General features: G+C 43.9%; 1 protein-coding gene across 3 annotated transcripts in view; it reads right to left on the reverse strand.

The window, feature by feature from the left end:
• usp3 (ubiquitin specific peptidase 3) overlaps positions 1-19073 on the reverse strand; it is a 118795-nt gene that overhangs the window by 19299 nt on the left and 80423 nt on the right. For all 3 annotated transcript variants that reach the window (XM_063070960.1, XM_063070962.1, XM_063070961.1), the window contains 4 exons: positions 7641-7754; positions 6388-6534; positions 6143-6249; positions 5985-6065 (listed from right to left, as the gene is read on the reverse strand). In XM_063070960.1, the coding sequence (XP_062927030.1) occupies positions 5985-6065; positions 6143-6249; positions 6388-6534; positions 7641-7754 (449 nt within the window). The remainder of the gene's footprint in view (positions 1-5984; positions 6066-6142; positions 6250-6387; positions 6535-7640; positions 7755-19073) is intronic.

The following is a 19073-nucleotide window of genomic DNA, read 5'->3' on the forward strand; positions in this document are numbered from 1 at the left end:
TGAATGCCATGAAGCAGCAACTAGATTTCTGCTTAATCCACATATGAGATGCATAATAATTGCAGATGCAGTTATATACAGGCCTCCCAGCAGTGGCTGGAATGTGGACCACAGATTACTATGGGAAATAGAAAAGGCATGTTAAAAGGGCAATGTTATGATAGTCATGGAAGATTTCAACATGCATGTCGATTAGGAAAATCAGGTTGGTAATGGATCTCCAGAGAAGCAGTTTGTTGAATGCCTAAGACAGTGGTCCCAACCACCGGGCATGTGCTACCCAGCCGCGAGGAAACGATATGATTTGGTGATATGAAACGATATGAGTCAGCTGCACCTTTCCTCATTCCCTGTCGCGCCCACTGTTGAACTTGAACACACGCGAGGTCATGACCCACGCGTCATCCATATCAGCACGGGAAGATCAACTCCTTGAGCTTGCAAATGACAGCGGTCTGAAAAGTATGTTTGACATAGAATCTCTGCTGGCATTCTGGATCAAAGTCAAGGCTGAATATCCTGATATAGCCACGAAAGCACTGAAAACGTTGCTTCCATTTCCAACATCATATCTCTGCAAAGTGGGCTTTTCTGCAATGAATGCAACGAAAACTAAATTGCGGAATAGGCTGGACATAAGGAACCCCCTTCGAGAATCGCTGTCTCCCATAACCCCTCGATGGGACTGTCTTGCTGTAGGAAAACAAGTCCAGGACTCCCACTGATTCAATGTTATGGGTGTGTTGCAATGATTTTATATGTTCATACGAGGAAAATGTGCGCTGTGTATAATATTTAATATTAAATTCATTAGATAATGAAATTGAGTGTATTAGCCACTTATAAGTGATTTATAGTTGACTTATCACCTATATTCTGGTAGTGATTAACACCCACCCCCCCCACCCCCAGTCGGACGGTCCGCAAGAATACTGTCTATTAAACCGGTCCGCGGTGCATAAAAGGTTGGGGACCCCTGGCCTATGAGATGGCTTTTTAGAGCAACTGTTGAGCCTACTAGGGAATCAACTATACTGGATTGGGTGTTATGGAATGAACTGGAGGTGATTAGGGAGCTTAATGTAAAAGAACCCTTAGGAGGCAGTGATCATGATATGATTGAGTTTAACTTGAAATTTGATAGGGAAAAAGTAAAGTCTGACGTAGCATATTTCAATGGAGTAAAGGATATTACAGTGGTATGAGGGAGTAAATTGGAAGGAGATGCGGGCAGGGATGTTGGCAGAGCAGCAATGGCATGAGTTTCTGGGGAAAATGATGAAGGTGCAGGATAGATCATTCTAAAAACAAAGAAATACCCTTCTGGCTGACAAGGGAGGGCATACAACAAAGTAGGAAGACAGGATTGTGAAGCTTTTAAAACCCTACAGAGAGCAACTAAAAGAATCATGAGCAAGAAAAAGATGAAATATGAAAGCAAGCTAGCAAACGATATCAAAACATAACGGTTAACTTGCAGGTAGAGTCGGTGGCGAGGAAGGCAAATGGTCTAGAATACAAGAGCAGGGGATGTGATGCTGAGGCTTTATAAAGGCACTGGTGAGGTCTCACCTTGAGTACTGTGAATAGCTTTGGGCTCTTCATCTAAGAAAAGTTGTGCTGGCATTGGAGAGTTCAGAGGAGGTTCACAAGGTTGATTCTGGGAATGAAAGGGTTATCATATGAGGGACGTTTGATAGCTCCGGGTCTGTACTCGCTGGAATTTAGGAGGAGGAGGGATCATATTGAAACCTTTTGAATGTTAAAAGGCCTAGACATGGTAGATGTGGAAAGGACATTTCCCATGGTGGGGGAATTCTATGACAAGTGGGCACAGCCTCAGGACAGAGAGGTGTCCATTTAAAACAGATGCGGAGAAATTTCTTTTGCCAGAGGATGGTGAACTTGTGGAATTTATTACTACAGGCAGCTGTGGAGGCCAGGTCGTTGGGTGTATTTATGGCAAAGCTTGATAGGTTCTTGATCGGACACAGCATCAAAGGTTATGGGGAGAAGGCCGGGGAGTGGGGGGATAGAAAAGGATCAGCCATGATTCAATGGCGGAGCAAACTCGAAGGGGCAAGTGGCCTATTTCTATTCCCATGTCTTATGGTCTAATTGCTTTTTGTTCCAATATATTTGCAAATTGCTCACAAAATACATCAAAATGACTTCCATCCAACCAGTCGGTGTTCTTAAGCCCACAGTGAAGGAAGAGGGCAAGAACTCCATAGCAGCAAACAACTATAAGCTTCAATGATAACTACAACAGAAGTCGGTCATTTTTGATGTTCTTAGAATCAAAGTTACTGTCCACCTCAACTCCTCCCAACATTGCTCACTTATTAGTTTTGGTTTAAACACCCTACAGCCTTTATAGTGAACATTCAGTTTGATAGTGTTTGTTCTTCCAGCAGTGGATGGAGAAGTTCCTGCGAGCATAGTGCTTAGTTAGACAGACAAAAAAACACTGCCTACGCGGAGACCATAAATTCCTTGGTCCCGCTGACATTGAGAGGTTGTTATTACACCACTCAACCAAATTTTTAATCTCCCTTCTGTACAGTGATTCATCACCCCCTTTGATACAGCCCACAACAGTGGTGTCATCAGCAAACTTGTACATGGTGTTGGAGCTGTACTTAGCCACATGGTCATAGGTGTAAAGCCAGTAGAGCAGGGGGCTAAGCACACATCCCTGTGGTACGTCTGTGCTGATGGAGATTGTGGGAAAGATGTTTTTGCCAATCTGAACTACCTGGGGTCTGTAAGTGAGGAAATCCAGAATTGGAGTTTACTGATTAGTTTTCAGAGGATAATAGTATTAAATGTTGAGCTTTAACCGATAAAGAGCATCCTGACGTATGCATCTTTGCTGTCCAGATGTTGTATGATTGTGTGAAGAGCCAATGGGATGGCATCTGCTGCTTCAGAAGGCAAACTGAGACTGGATCCAAGTTGTCACTCAAACAGGAGCTGATATGCTTTAATACCAGCCTCTGAAAACACTTCACTGTGGATGTACGCAAGTGCCAAAGGGCAATAGTCACTGAGGTCTCTTCTTGGGCACCGGTATGATTGGAGCCTGTTTGGAGGCAGGTGGGTAACACACTGCTGGAACGACAGGTTGAAGATATCCATGAATGCACAGCCAGTTGGTCAGCACAGGTCTTCACGACTCAGCCAGGTAATCCATCTGGATGGGGTGCTTTCCTTGGATTCACTCTCTTGAAGGCAGCCCACACACCATCTTCAGATACTGAAGCCAAAGCATCTTCAGGAGATACGGGGGTGTGCGATGGGTCCTCCTTGCTCTGGTGGTCAAAGTGAGTACAGAAAGCATTGAGCTCATCTGGAGGCGAAGCTCCGTTGTCCCTCTATGTCACAAGATTTAACTTAGTAGGTAGTTATGGCATTCAAACCCTGCCACAGTTGTCAAGCATCCCTTGTTGATTCCAGACTCGTCCGGAACCTCCACTTTGCCCGCAAAATGGATTTCTGGAGATCATACCTGCACCTCTTGTAGCATTTTTGATCTCCAGACATGAATGCCTCTGCTCTGGCTATCAGCAAATTCCAGATTTCATGGTTCATCAAAGGCTTCTGACTGGGGCAAACCCTGAACGATTTCGTGGGAACACACTCATCCAAAGCTGTTTTAATAAAGTATGTTACAGCCCTGGTGTAGTCAATCAGGTTCTCAGTTAAATTCTTGAACATGACCCAATCCACTGATTCAAGGCAGTTCTGAAACCATTCCTCAGCCTCTTGCGACCATGCCTTGCTTTTTCAGCTCTGTCTGTATGCAGGTAGGAATACAGCCAAGTAGTCCGATTTGCTAAAATGCGGTCTCGGAAAAAACGATAGGCATTCCTTATCATGGTGTAGCAGTGACAGCTTGTTGGGGCCTCTGGTGCAAAAGGTTACGTGCTGGTGACAGTTGGGCAGGGTTTTCTTCAAAAAGGCTTGGCTAAAGTCACTGACTATAATTTGAGATGCATTGGGATCAGCTGTTTCTTACCTAAAAATGACATTGTGAGATGCGCAAGTGCTGCTGGTGGTACATAAACTGCGGTCAGGGTCGCGGACAAGAACTCCCGTGGTAGATAGAATGGTCTACATTTAATTGTTAGGTGTTCCAAGTCAGGGGAACAAGAGGTCGACTTAACTCCCAACGTCCGTACACCAAGAATTGATTAAAAAAAACACAAGCACATGCCGTCACCTTTTTCCTTACCAGAGTTTGCGGTTTGATCCATTCAGAAAATCGTTAAACCTTCTGGTCAGATAACTACGTCCAGCATATTCATTGTTAACCAAGTTTCACTGCAACAAATAATTGAGATCTGCCTCATCTGTCTTTGATACAGCAGCTTTGCCCTGAGATCATCAATATTATTCTCCAGCAACTACATATTTGCCAACAAGATGCGGGATAGAGGAGACCTCGTCTCTCTGTGCTTCAGCCTGGTTTGAATTCTGCCGCTCCTATTGCACTTCCAACCATTTTGACCCTTAAAGGCACCGCACTTAACTGCTCTGCTGGAGCTCATGATTTCTGCTCCGTATTCAATCGTCGACTGTCAGATCTGAAGATCACTGATGGGATTTCGTAGTCCGTTAGAGGAAATTTACATACTGCAGATTGTAGAGAAAGTAATTCAGAAATATATTTAGAGGAAAGCTGGTACCTCAGAGTCAATGTATGCTGGCACCATCTTGCTGATATCCAAGGAGGTTTGAAAACAAACAGGTTTTAAAATAATTTGATTTTTAAAAAAGAAATAAACGTTTTCCCTCTTCACTCCCGCATATTTAACAAAATAGATTTCACTGGGTTAATATTCAACAGCTTTAACAAAACTCAGCATGCATGCAAGTTACATGCATGCAGAAAGGTTGTGAAGAGTTGAGGGCACTGACTACAGTAAACAAATGGCATTTACAAATCAGAGCACTAACTCAATGGATCAGAGCAATTTGAGTAAAGAAACTGATTCAGTCACCTTCAGCCATTCCCAGAGTATGGTGCATCTTAAATGAGCGAGGCTATAAAGAAAGCAATGAAGTACAGTATGTATTATATCAAAAGAAAGACAAATGTATGTGACAAACCTATGCATACGTCCAACCTCCACAAGATGTTTGGGTTATAGTGCACTAAAAACTAACAGACTGTAAAAAGAAAGCAGCATGGATTTGATGAGACAAATGTACAAAATCTCCCTCAGAACACTGCATCAGGTAATGAGGGAGGAGAAGATGGCGACGTGACGCAGCACGTGTGGCCGTTCCGAATGAATATCGTATGTGTAACTAGGGGGCCATGCACAATCCAGATTTGATGGAGACAGCCATGAGAAGCATGAAGGAACACCTGGAGTAACTTCTGAAATGCCTGCTTTGCTGCCGCTGCGACTGTGCGATCGAGAATCTCCGGAGATGAAGGCCCCAAATCCTCAGCTTTGCCTATTGCCGGGGCCGGGGTCAAAGCACTCAGCAGAGATGGTGCTTGGTGTCAGACAGCTGGTCGGAGGCTTGGAGTTTTCGGACGGACTCGGAGTCGGACTGTGGTCGGATGCTTCCAGTATGCTGCATAGGCAAGTTGGCGGCGCTGGAGGTTTACCGTCTGCGTGAGATGATGGGACTTTCAAGGGACTGACACCTTTACCGTGCCATGGTCTGTTCTTATCAAATTACGGTATTGCTTTGCACTGTTGAAACTATATGTTATAATTATGTGGTTTTTGTCCGTTTGTCATGTGTTTTCGTGATATCATTCTGGAAAAACATTGTATCATTTCTTAATACATGTATTACTAAATGACAATAAAAGAGGACTGCGTGTCCTCATAATCTAATCAATAGATTTTTATGACAATCCAGTTGCTTACCCAAATCTTAAACTCTCATTATAAATTACTTAGTACTGCATCTTTTTATCTTTCAATTTTATGTAAAAATTACACACAACAGAAACTTACCACGTAGAGTACATACTGGTCCACTATCCTGATTCTTGGATCTTTTGTTTCTGAACTGACTTGGGATATCTAACGAAAGATCTTGAAACAGAAAATTTCTTTAGAAATAAGCTCTTATATAGGAAACAGCTAAAACATAAAAATACAAAGAAACTTACCAAGGAATGGATCGAACTTTCGAGATTCGGTTCCACATATTAGACAGTTGACTTCATTCTGGAGTATTCCTCCGAATATATTAGTGACAACTGTTGAAACACCATTTCTGAAAATAATCATGTTACAAGCAACAGGTAAATAAGGAAGCAAAAAGCCATGTTGTTGCTATTATTATGCTGTAACATTAACACACAACACATTCTCCATTCTTCCCTAACATAAAATACAAGAATCAGGGACTTACATGCAGCATTTACTGGAGGAAGAGATGCTCGAGCTGTCTGGCAAAATAAATGAAGTTGTCATACCATTGTAGCTTCGTTGAAGCTCCAAGTGTAGATGGTCTAACAAGTATCGCATAAATTCATGAGCATCTTGTTGCTGATATCCTCTGCAGAGAAATAAAATTAACCATGTGATACTTGGCACAGTAAATGTCTGATCGCTTAAATACATTCTTTCCATTACAAATCTCAGACTACTTTACTTCTTTTGTTCCATTATCCTCAGTGTGATACTGTATGTCAGCTGAGTTATTTGATGTGCAAAAGGGACAATTTCAGACAAACAGTTCAGATTTGCTATGAAATCAATTCCATCTACAGACCTCTTTTGCTGTAGTATTTCATGTATTCCATTCCACCTTCTGAGGCTAAGTAAGAAAATGCTGCATCAGGGATGAAGCTTTGAACACGATATACAGTGAGGGAATTATGCCATGGGAAAAAGCAGAACAGATTTTGCCTTCATCCATATTTTGTAAAGTCAATTACATACAAATGACAGTTGTTATAGTACCTAAATTGCTGCTCCCTCTCTATTGTAATCAGCACTTCACATCATTAACAACTCTAGGGTGATTTTAAAGCAAATGGCAACACTTTCAACTCTCTTGATGAAAGCATAATTAGTTTGTGGAAATTCAGCATGGTCACTCCCTGGTGTTTCACACTTTCTTTGTGAGTGCAGTGTAAAGAGCTTTTTTGAAACACACAATGTCAATTAGAGTTACTATTTACAGCTCAAATCAAATGTCACTGAAAGACGAGTGCATTGAGATTTACAATACATTTTTCAAGTTTAAACCTTGTCTTAAATGTCTAAATTAGCTATCCTAATGCATGAATTCACACTTAATTGCCAGAGAAACAGAAACTAATGCCACATCTTTTAACAATTTTATAGCAAGCTTTCATATTAAACTCAATTAACAGCATAAAATATTTGCCCATAATTTGAAATCTTCCATTCAAAATGCCTTTGAAATACAATTATGAATTTATTTTACACCACTTTTCTACAGAAAATCAATTCCTTCAATGATTAACAGATACTATAAACTTCCAGAACACATCAGTATCTGTACAGAGAGCAAAAATCAAGCTGCATCCTGACCTTCTGTTCCTCCAGCAGTTTTTGCTTTGCTCATTATACCTGCAGACTCTTGTGTAAGAAAGGCTTCAACTGATTTGGACAAAAGGATAATCTGATGCCTACCTGAAATTTGGCATGATCTTCCAAATGACATAGAAGAGAGACTCAGGACAGAATGCAGTTTGGCTTCCTTGCCATAAAGCACAGAGTGTTTTCCGGAACTCTTCTACTAGGGAACTGCAGTATCAAGCAGGGATAAAAGGGTGGAACATCAATAGCACTACCCAAGTGCTCAGACAGTACCAGCATTTTCTCAAACTACAAGAACTATATTACAGAGTCATTTGAACCATTGCCTCAAATTGGTTTGTTTCTTTAATATGGAAGGCTATTATGATAGGGTACCCCTGTGGCTGTCCCCCTTAACAATAAGTCCTCCTGTTTGAGTACTTTTTGGGGGAGGGGATGGCCTACCTGGGGGAAGCAACAGTGGCTGCGCCTCTGGCACAGAGTCTGGCCCTGTGGCTCAGAAGGGTAGGGAAAGGAGGAAGGCAGCAGTAATAGGGGACTCTATAGTTAGGGGGTCAGACAGGCGATTCTGTGGACGCAGGAAAGAGACGCAGATAGTAGTTTGCCTCCCAGGTGCCAGGGTCTGGGATGTTTCTGATCGCGTCCATCATATCCTGAAGTGGGAAGGTGAACAGCCAGAGGTCATGGTACATATTGGTACCAATGACATAGGTAGAAAAAGGGACGAGGTCCTGTAAACAGACTACAGGGAGTTAGGAAGAAAGTTGAGAAGCAAGACCTCAAAAGTAGTCATCTCAGGATTACTGTCTGTGCCACACGACAGTGAGTACAGGACGAGAGTGAGGTAGAGGATAAATGCATGGCTGAGGGATTGGAGCAGGGGGCAGGGATTCAGATTTCTAGATCATTGGGACCTGTACAAAAAAGACAGGTTGCACTTGAATCCAAGGGGGACCGATATCCTGGCAGGGAGGTTTGCTAAGGCTATTGGGGAGAGTTTAAACTAGAATTGCTGGGGGGTGGGAACAGAACTGAAGAGATGGAGGAAGGGGCAGTTGGCTCAAAAATAGAGAAAACTTTGAGACAGTGCGAGAGGGACGATAGGTAGGAACGTGCTCAGACCGATGGTTTGAGATGTGTCTATTTTAATGCAAGAAGCTTCATGAACAAAGCAGATGAGCTTAGAGTGTGGATCAGTACTTGGAGCTGTGATGTTGTGGCCATTACAGAGACTTGGATGGCTCAGGGGCAGGAATGGTTACTTCAAGTGCCAGGCTTAAGATGTTTCAGAAAGGAGGGAGGCAAAAGAGGTGGGGGTGTGGCACTGCTGATCAGAGATAGGGTCACAGGTGCAGTAAAGGAGGAAGTCATGGAGGGATTGTCCACCAAGTCTCTGTGGGTGGAAGTTAAGGAACAGGAAGGGGGTCAATAACTCCACTAGGTGTTTTTTAAAAAATATAGACCACCCAATACTAACAGGAACATCAGGCAGATAGGGAGACAGATTCTGGAAAAGTGTAATAACAGGGTTGTTGCGGTGGGAGATTTTAATATCCAGATATTGATTGGCATCTCCCTAAAGCAAGGGGTTTGCATGGGGTGGAGTTTGTTAGGTGTGTTCAGGAAGGTTTCCTGACACATGCAGATAGGCCTACAAGAGGAGAGGCTGTACTTGATCTGGTATTGGGAAATGAACCTGGTCAGGTGTCAGGTCTCTCAGTGGGAGAGCATTCTGGAGATGGTGATCACAATTCTATCTCCTTTACCATAGCATTGGAGAGGGATAGGTACCAGACAAGTTAGGAAAATGTAAAATTGGAATAAGGGGAAATATGAAGCTATCAGGCAGGAACTTGGAAGCATAAAATGGGAACAGATGTTCTCAAGGAAATGTACAGCAGAAATGTGGCAAATGTTCAGGGGATATTTGCGTGGTGTTCTGCATAGGTATGTTCCAATGAGACAAGGAAAGGATGGTAGGGTACAGGGACCGTGGTGTAAAAAGGCTGTTGAAAATCTAGTCAAGAAGAAAAAAATCTTAGCAAAGGTTTAAAAAACTAGGTAATGGTAGAGATCTATAAAATTATACGGCTAGCAGGAAGGAGCTTAAGAATGAAATTAGGAGAGCCAGAAGGGGCCATGAGAAGGCCTTGGTGAGCAGGATTAAGGAAAACCCCAAGGCATCCTACAAATATGTGAAGAGCAAGAGGATAAGATGTGGGAGAACAGGACCAATCAAGTGTAACAGTGGAACCGGAGGAGATAGCTTCAATATTCACTATGGAAAAGGATCTTGGCGACTGTAGGGATGACTTACAGCAGGTTGAAAACCTTGAGCATATGGACATTAGGAAAGAGGATGTGCTGCAGATTTTGGAAATCAAGTTGGATAAGTCTCTGGGACCAATGAGGTGTACCTCAGGCTACTATGGGAGGCAAGGGAGGAGATTGCTAAGCCTCTGGCAATGATCTTTGCATCATCAATGGGGATGGGAGAGGTTTCAGAGGATTGGAGGGTTGTAGATGTTGCTCCTTTATTCAAAAAAGGGAGTAGAGATAGCCCAGGAAATTCCAGACCAGTGAGTCTTACTTCAGTGGTTGGTAAGCTGATGGAGAAGATCCCGAGAGGCAAGATTTATGAACATTTGGAGAGGCATAATATGATTAGGAATAGTCAGCATGGTTTTGTGAAAGGCAAGTCATGCATTATGAGCCTGATTGAATTTTTTGAGAATGTGACTAAACACGTTGATGAAGGTAGAGCAGTAGGTGTAGTGTATATGGATTTCAGCAAGGCATTTGATAAGGAACCCCATGCAAGGCTTATTGAAAAAGTAAGGAGGCATGGGATAAAAGGAGACCTTGCTTTGTGGATACAGAATTGGCTTGCTCACAGAAGGCAAAGAGAGGTTGTAGACGGGTCATATTCTGCATGGAGGTCGGTGACCAGTGGTGTACCTTAGGGATCTGTTCTGGGACCCCTTTGTGATTTTTATAAATGACCTGGATGAGAAAGTGAAGGGATAGGTTAGTAAATTTGCTGATGACACAAATGTTGGGGGCATTGTGGAATGATACAAAGGTGTGGAGGGCTGTCAGAGGTTATAGCAGGTCATTGATAGGATGCAAAACTGGGCTGAGAAGTGGCAGATGGAGTTCAACCCAGGTAAGTGTGAGGTGGTTCATTTTGGTAGGTCAAATATGATGGCAGAATATAGCATTAATGGTAAGACTCCTGGCAGAGTGGAGGATCAGAGGGATCTTGGGGTCCGAGTCCATAGGACACTCAAAGCAGCTGCGCAGGTTGACTCTGTGGTTAAGAAGGCATATGGTGCACTGGCCTTCATCAACCGTGGGATTGAGATTAAGAGCCGAGAGGTAATGTTACAGCTATATAGGACCCCACTTGAGGTACTGTGCTCATTTCTGGTCACTGCACTACAGGAAGGATGTGGAAACTATAGAAAGGGTGCACAGGAGATTTACAAGGATGTTGCCTGGATTGGGGAGTATACTTTATGAGAATAGGTGCGTGAACTCAGTTTTTTCTCCTTGGAGCGGCGATGGATGAGGGGTGACCTGATAAGAGGTGTAGAAGATGATAAGAGGCATTGATTGTGTGGATTGTCAGAGACTTTTTCCAGGGCTGAAATGGCTAACATGAGGGGGTACAGTTTTAAGGTGCTTAGAAGTAGGTACAGAGAAGATGTCAGGGGTAAGTTTCTTTTTTTAAAAAACGCAGAGAGTGGTGAGTGCATGGAACAGGCTGCCAGCAACTGTGGTGGAGGTGGATACGATAGGGTCTTTTAAGAGACTCCTGGATAGGTACATGGAGCTTAGAAAAATAGAGGGCTGTGGATAACCCTAGGTAATTGCTAAGGTAAGTACGTGTTCGGCACAGCATTGTTGACCTAAGGGCCTGTATTGTGCTTAGGTTTTCTATGTTTCTATTTAATCAATGTTTTTGAAACGAACGAAAACTGTCTGCTAAATTCCATTCCCTCATTTTGCCATCAAACTTAAAATATTTGTGGATCCTCTTCTCCCACCCAGTCCTTCTTGTATACATGAAGACTTATTTTAAAAATATTTTGAGAATCTCACGGCATATGTAACCGGGTGACCACTGAATCTTATTCATTATTGTTAAAAGTGTACTTAGGCATCCATCCAGGTAATGCTAAAATAGTTGTCTGTGCCTTTAAGTGGAGATGGTGATATCATTACGCACGCACAGGATAGTGGGGAGACCATCTTTGTTTTCTGCAGAAGCTGGTGGGGCTTTGGGATCAAGTTCCTCCCAGAGGTACTGGGCATGGTGAGGAACGGTGAGTATTAATTGACGATATCCATGTGAATTCATCTATGCTTGTTGGTGTCGAGAATATCAGTAATTTGACATGTTTTACATGTGGATACTTTAGATTTTCATGAGTGAAGGCATCGGCGCTGGATAGCATGGCTTGTGCAAAGTTCCTTACCGGCCAAGTAGGTCAGTCTTCCTGTAATTTAACTACTAAGCAATATCTTGCAAATGTCGTGCCAAAGTGTTCCTTTTGTCTAACTTTATTGTACCATGACCGATTGTGAATGTAACAGCGTAACGTGAATGTTTAGTCTCTGTTTGGAAGCTTAGCACGTGTGTACTAAAAAGTAGTAGACGCTTTAGATGAGATGTATCCAGTTACATTTTCGTTGCTATGTATAAGGTACAGGGTTGGTGAGATTCGAATGTTGTTTGTATTGTGTTCCTTCAGAATTGCCACTACCGTATTAGATCTGTGCGGTTTCCTTCTTATACTGCATTTTTATACTGCACATGCAATTCGTCGATACCCAAGGGTGTGGATCGGAAATTAAACTAAGATTGTAACGACAGGAACTGGCTGTAAATTCGTTCATTTTGTTTTTGAGACCCTCTTCTGGCACCAAAACATCTAAAACAGATAAAGGAATTAAAACCCGAAAAAGTATTTGTTGTCCTGAGTGTGTACTTTGCCCCAGGCTACAAAATTTGGTACCAGGAGTGGGGTTAATTCCAAGCCAGTTTAGAGGATCTCTGATTGTTGTATGCAGTATAATATATAATACCTAATATGGTAGTGGTGAAGACCAGGACCGCTGTTCCCTTTGGGGCGGAGGGAGGGAGGGAGCGGCTGTTGCCGCATGGAGAGCGTGGTAGAGCCTCGGTAATGGGCTGAGATGTCAGCGACTGACGTCAGGACACAGAACGGAGACATGGATCCAGGGAACTGCGGGCTGTGAAGCCATCACGTTTGTAGCAAAGGAAGGCAGCAACTCCTGTTGCAGGCTTGTTGTGAAAACTTTAAAGACTTAAGCTCTTACTATGTTACACTCAGAGGACACACCAGTTGAACTTGATTTGAATGAACAAATTAGGGAATTGCATAGTAGATATGATGAAGCCATAGCAACCATAGATAAATTAAGCAAAATGTCCTATGTACATGTCCCAAGGGAAAGACACATTGTTCCATTTACGGGGGATGTTGAGAAAGATGGGAGGTCTGTTGATGACTTTATTGAAGAAGTACAACATGCACTTCATACTAGAAATCAGTCTGACCAGGATCAGTATGACTTTATGTCCCTGCTCAGGGGTGCAGCCTTAGAGGAAGCACATATGCGCAGTGATGCTGGGGAAGACCGGGCTGATGACTTGTTCACCTATCTCAGGGAAGCTTTTAGAGACGAGCGCAGTGCACCCCAGCTGTGGCATGGCTTCTACAGTCGCAAACAGCGTGGGGGTGAAGATGTAAGAGATTCCCATGCCCTAGCCCAAGCTCTTAACTTACTACTGAAGCACTCCCCTGATGCCGTTGCCAATGAGAGGGTGGTGCAGAGAGATCAATTTATAGAGGGGATCAGGGATCCTTCCCTCAGAAGGGAGCTCCACAGATTCGTGCGGGACCACCCCGAGTCCTCAATGAAAGAAGTGCAAGAGGAGGCTCGTCTGTTGCGCATAGAAGAGCCCCTAGGAAATACAAAGTCTGGAAAGTCAAAGTCTAACAATAGCCCGGCACAGTGCTCGATTCTTAAAGCTCAGGAACCTGAGGCTACGTCCACTCTAGACTGGATAATTTTGAAAACGCCGGTTTCAAGTAAAAATGACAGGCGTCCACACTAGATATTTTTCAAAATATTTCTGTCCACAGTAAAACGGATATTTGGGCAAACCTACTCCTACTGTGCATGTGCAGACATATCTACAGAAAACAAGCGAAGAGGAAACGGTATAATATTTATGTTTCCGCAGCGGCGTTGTGCTATTTCCATTGGTCAAAAACTAGAGTACCAACAATAACAGCAAAAGAAAGTTTTCAACAATGTCTTCGAGGAATACAAAGAAAACCTCCACTGGAAAAAGCAGACTGGACTTCTTCGTTTAGACAGACAATGAAGTCGAGCTGTTTCTGTGAGTTACAAATGACTACAAAGTCAGCAAAGCAGTGGAGAACGTGGAGGGAGATGTTCGACTCCAAACAAGCTATTAAAGTAGACAATAAAGTAAACAACACACGCATGAAGCCGTCCTCTACCCAAGGTCAACAAGAGAGTGGAATCTTCTGCCGCCAGACCTGCGCAGTATTTCTGACATTAATACTTTTAAAGATAGACTCAATCAAATCAATTTAGGGGATCGAGTCCAAAAAGCTCACTTTATAATTTAACTCTCATGCCGTTCACACTGACTGTGCGTTATAACAGCCGTCCGGTAGTGCTTGCGCAGTACCAAGCAGAAGCAGAAAAAGCATTGTTGTTGTGTTGTCGTGACAGCATTTTTAAATCTCTCCGTTTACCCCATCCACACTACAACACGAAACAATCCTTTTCAAATTTACACACTCTGGAGAGTGTTTTAGAAAAGCTCCGTTTTCAGGGGATGAAAACACTTTTTCAATGTGGACGGAGGGTCAAAACAAAGAGAAAAAGCTTTGTTTTCAAAATTATCCGGCGTTGTGTGGATGTAGCCTGAGTCTGTCACACTAGATGACATCCTTAAAGTAGTCACAGAGCAGGGCAAAGCCCTTTGTGAACTGACTCAAGCAGTGAAAGATCTCACTGTACAGAGGGACATTACATGCGCTACTAGCAGCAGACATAATTTACAGCCTAGGTACACAGAAGATGGGCAACCAATATGTTTCAAGTGTCAGGTGGGAGGGCATTTGGCCAAGAATTGCCCATGGAAGCAGGGTGCAAGGGAAGTGGAGCCTGCATCCTCTCACCCTCAAGAGGTTGGGAGTCGGGCAATTCAGCGGAACCTCATAGATACAGATAATTTACAGCTATCCCGTGACCAGTTGCTAAAAAGCGCTATAGGAACATATCCAGTTGTTGAGCTTGAAATATCAGGTATTGCTGTCCGTTGTCTGTTGGACACAGGTAGTCAAGCAAGCACCCTGACCGAGCAGTTCTTTTGAGAACACTTGAATGGAGAGGACAAGGACATGTTGTCCACTGCTGGCTGGCTTAGGCTAACAGCTGCAAACGGTCTTGATATTCCTTACCTTGGGTATCTAGAGCTAGAGGTTCAAGCAATGGGCATGAAGGTACCAAATTGTGGCTTTCTAGTAGTCAGGGATCCTGTTAGCACCAAACCACCTATCCCATGTATTGTAGGCATGAACGTTATCAGCCAGTGTAGGTAACTTATCTATGCAGAGTTTGACACCACCCTAGAAGGGAAGCCGGATTCTGATTGGAGAGATGTTTTCCAGAAAGTGCAGATGCACGCTACCGAAAAGAAAGCAACAGTCCGAGTATTGGGAAAAGATACTGAGCACATACCTGCTGGATCTGTAGTCACCATTGCGGCTAGCAAGGCCACTGGCGATACTGGTAGTGACCATAAAATGTTACTTGAGCCATTTAACACCCCTTTACCAGGAGGTATCGTAGTCATTCCTACTCATTGACTCTGGTAATCGTATAGTGCCAGTACAGATTTTAAACCTCTCTCGCGAGGATGTATGGCTCGCACCTAGGACCTGGCTGGGTATCCTGTCAAAGGTGAAGTGCGTTGATGGTGATTAACAATGTGCAGTAAGATTTCAGCGGATTTCAGCTGGCATTGTTCACATGACAGTGGGTGCAAAGAAAGAGTGTAGTAATCACAAGTTAAAGTCAATTCTAGACAAGCTTGACATTGGGGGTAGTGAAAAACAACAAGCTCAGCTAAGAGCGTTACTGGTTAAGTACCTGGATATCTTTGCAGTTGAAGAGGAAGACCTTGGGTACACTGACAAGGTCAAGCATGAAGTTCAGTTAATTGATGATGAGCCTGTTTCACAGCCATACCATTGCATTCCGCCGAATTAGTACAATGAAGTGAAAAAGTTGTTGAACAAGGGTGTGATTCAGGAGAGCAATAATGCGTATGCCTCACTTGTGGTGTTGGTCCAGAAGGCTGATGGTAGCATAAGATTATCGGAAACTGAATCTTAAGACCAGAAAGGACGCGTTCCCGCTCCCGCGTATTGAGAGTTTTGATGTCCTGCGGGGAGCGCAATTTTTCTCGACAATAGACCTCGCAAGTGGTTACCACCAAGTGGCGGTAGAGGAGCGTGATAGGCATAAGACTGCTTTTTCGACCCCGCAAACACGAGGAATTCTGCAGATGCTGGAAATTCAAGCAACACACATCAAAGTTGCTGGTGAACGCAACAGGGCAGGCAGCATCTCTAGGAAGGGGTACAGTCGACGTTTCAGGTCGAGTCCCTTCGTCAGTCTCGGCCTGAAACATCGACTGTACCTCTTCCTAGAGATGTTGCCTGGCCTTATTTCGACCCTGTTTGGTCTGTATGAATACCGTCGCATGCCGTTTGGGGTCTGCAATGGACCGGTGACTTTTCAAGGGCTCATGCAGGCAACCTTGAATGACTTAGTCTTCCAAATCATGCTTGTGTACTTGGACGATATTCTGGTGTATTCACAGACTTTCCAGGAACACTTGGAGAGGCTCGACACTGTGCTTAAGCACCTCAAGGAGATTAGTCTGAAGGTAAAACTGGAGAAGTGTCATTTTCTGCAGTCAGAGGTCAAGTTCTTAGGACACCAGATATCAGCCAAGGGGATAGGCACCAATCCTGAGAAGGTCTCAGCTGCTCAGCAGTGGCCAGTACCATCTACAGTTAAGGTCTTAAGATGGTTTCTTGGCTTTTGAAGTTATTATCGACGATTCATTCAGGGATTCTCAAAGATTGCAGGTCCACTGCATGAAGTAGTGAATTTGTGTACTAATGCAAGGAGTCCCAGTAAAACAAACTGGCTGTTACAACAGTCTTGGATGGAAGTATGTCAAACCGCCTTTGACTTGCTCAAAGAGAAACTGACCAGTTCCCCTATCCTTGGCTTTGTCGATTTCTCCCAGCCCTTTATAGTGGAGACTGATGCCAGCAATCATGGGCCAGGAGCTGTGTTATACCAACAGCAGGGAGAGGCAAAAAGGGTTATTACATATGCAAGGCGGCGATTAAAGAATGCCGAGAAGAATGATAGGAATTATAGCAGCATGAAATTGGAGCTGCTTGCACTTAAGTAGGCTGTAGTAGAGAAGTTTCGTGGATACTTGTTGGGTTCCAAATTCACTGTAATCACTGACAGTAACCCCCTATCCCACTTGAAAACTGCCAAGTTGGGAGCAGTGGAGCAGAGATGGATGTCACAGCTGTCAGAGTTTGACTTCGATGTCTAGTATCGTCCGGGTCAGAGCAATACCGTGGCTGATGTGCTCGCTAGGCAGCCATTTGCAGGGGAGCCTGAGCCTGTCTCAGAGGATGCAGCGTTTGATGGGTCTGTGGCAGTCTGTAGTTTGATCAATCGTGGCACTGCTCTTGACCCAGCACTGGTTACCGCTGGTCTAAACAGCTGTAGGGTTAAGCAAATTCAAGCCTGGGAAGCTGGTACTAGTGATGCAAGTGGTCCGATGCAAGGGAACACTCCAACGCTCCAACCCTCCCAAGTTACTCTAATAGGAACTTGCATACTTTTCAGCAGCAAGACCCTGTGTTAGGTGTCCTAAGAGACTTGTGGGATCAGAAAAGAAAGCTGAGTAGCCCAGGAGCGTAAAACTCTGCCTAAACCCGTTTTGTCTCTGTTAAAGCACTGGGACAGTATCAGGGAGCGTAAAGGGTTACTGTATAGGGTAGTTGAGGATGAGAAGCTTGGGGAGTGTTATCAGCTTCTGGTACCTATCAGCTTGAGCAGCAAAGTGTTAGAGTATGTACAAAACTTTATGGGCCACCAAGGCATAGAACATACTCTGCAGTTGTTGAGAAGCCGATGTTTTTGGTTGGGCATACCCGAGGATGTGGCACAGTGGATCAAAAATTGTCCACGTTGTGTGCTAAGATGCCACAACCTAGGATCCGTCCCCCCATGAAGTCATTTCTGGCTTCTAGGCTGCTTGAAGTTGTAGCTGTAGATTTCACTGTGTTGGAGTCGGCAACCAACGGACGTGAGAATGTCTTAGTGGTCACGGACGTTTTCACTAAATTCATCTAAGCATTTCCGACTTGGGATCAAAAGGCACCTCATCATCCTACTGGCAACGTGCAGTGCGAGCGTTTCAACAGGACGATGCATGATTTGTTGCGTACGTTGCCTCCAGAAAAGCAGTGCAGATGGCCAGAACATCTACCTGAGTTGGTGCATGCATATAATGCGACCCCTCATGCAACCACCAGGTATTCACCTTACTATCTGTTGTTTCGGGTGGATCCCCGCTTGCCCGTAGATGCTCTGCTCGGACAAGAGCAGACTGTGGACCGGAAACATGACTGGCTACCTGCACACCAGAGCCGACTGAGGGATGCGCATGCCAGAGCAAAAGAATACTCTGAACGGAAGGTGGCAGAACACATTGCCTGGCAGGAGGACAAAGTTTACTGTCCCAAAGTTGATGCAGATGCGCTGGTTTACCTGAGGAACAGACCATTAGGCCATAATAAGATCTTTAGAGCAGCAGTTAAGAAGGTTAAAAGTACCCTTGTAATCGGCGAGTAATTGAGGACGATTACTTGAATGCAGGGGAGAATGTAACTGGGTGACCGTCGAATCTTACTCATTATCGTTAAAAGTGTACTTAGGCATCCATCTGGGTAGAGATGATGTCATTACGCATGCACGGGATAGTGAGGAGACCATTTTTTGTTTTCTGCAGAAGCTGGTGGGGCTTTGGGATTAAGTTCCTCCCAGAGATACTGGGCATCGTGAGGAATGGTGAGTATTAATTGACGATATCCATGTGAATTTGTTTATGCTTGTTGGTGAATATCGGTAATTTGACATGTTTTGCATGTGGATGCTTTAGATTTTCACGAGTGAAGGCTTCGGCGCTGGATAGTGTGGCTTGTGCAAATTTCCTTACTGGCCAAGTAGGTTACTCTTCCTGCAATTTAACTACCAGGGAATATCTTGTAAAAGTTGTGCCAAAGCGTACCTTTTGTCCAACTTTATTGTATCATGACTGATTGTGAATGTAACAGTGTAACGTGAATGTTT

The sequence above is a fragment of the Mobula hypostoma genome, chromosome 18, assembly GCF_963921235.1.
Source record: "Mobula hypostoma chromosome 18, sMobHyp1.1, whole genome shotgun sequence".
Lineage (NCBI taxonomy): Eukaryota > Metazoa > Chordata > Chondrichthyes > Myliobatiformes > Myliobatidae > Mobula > Mobula hypostoma.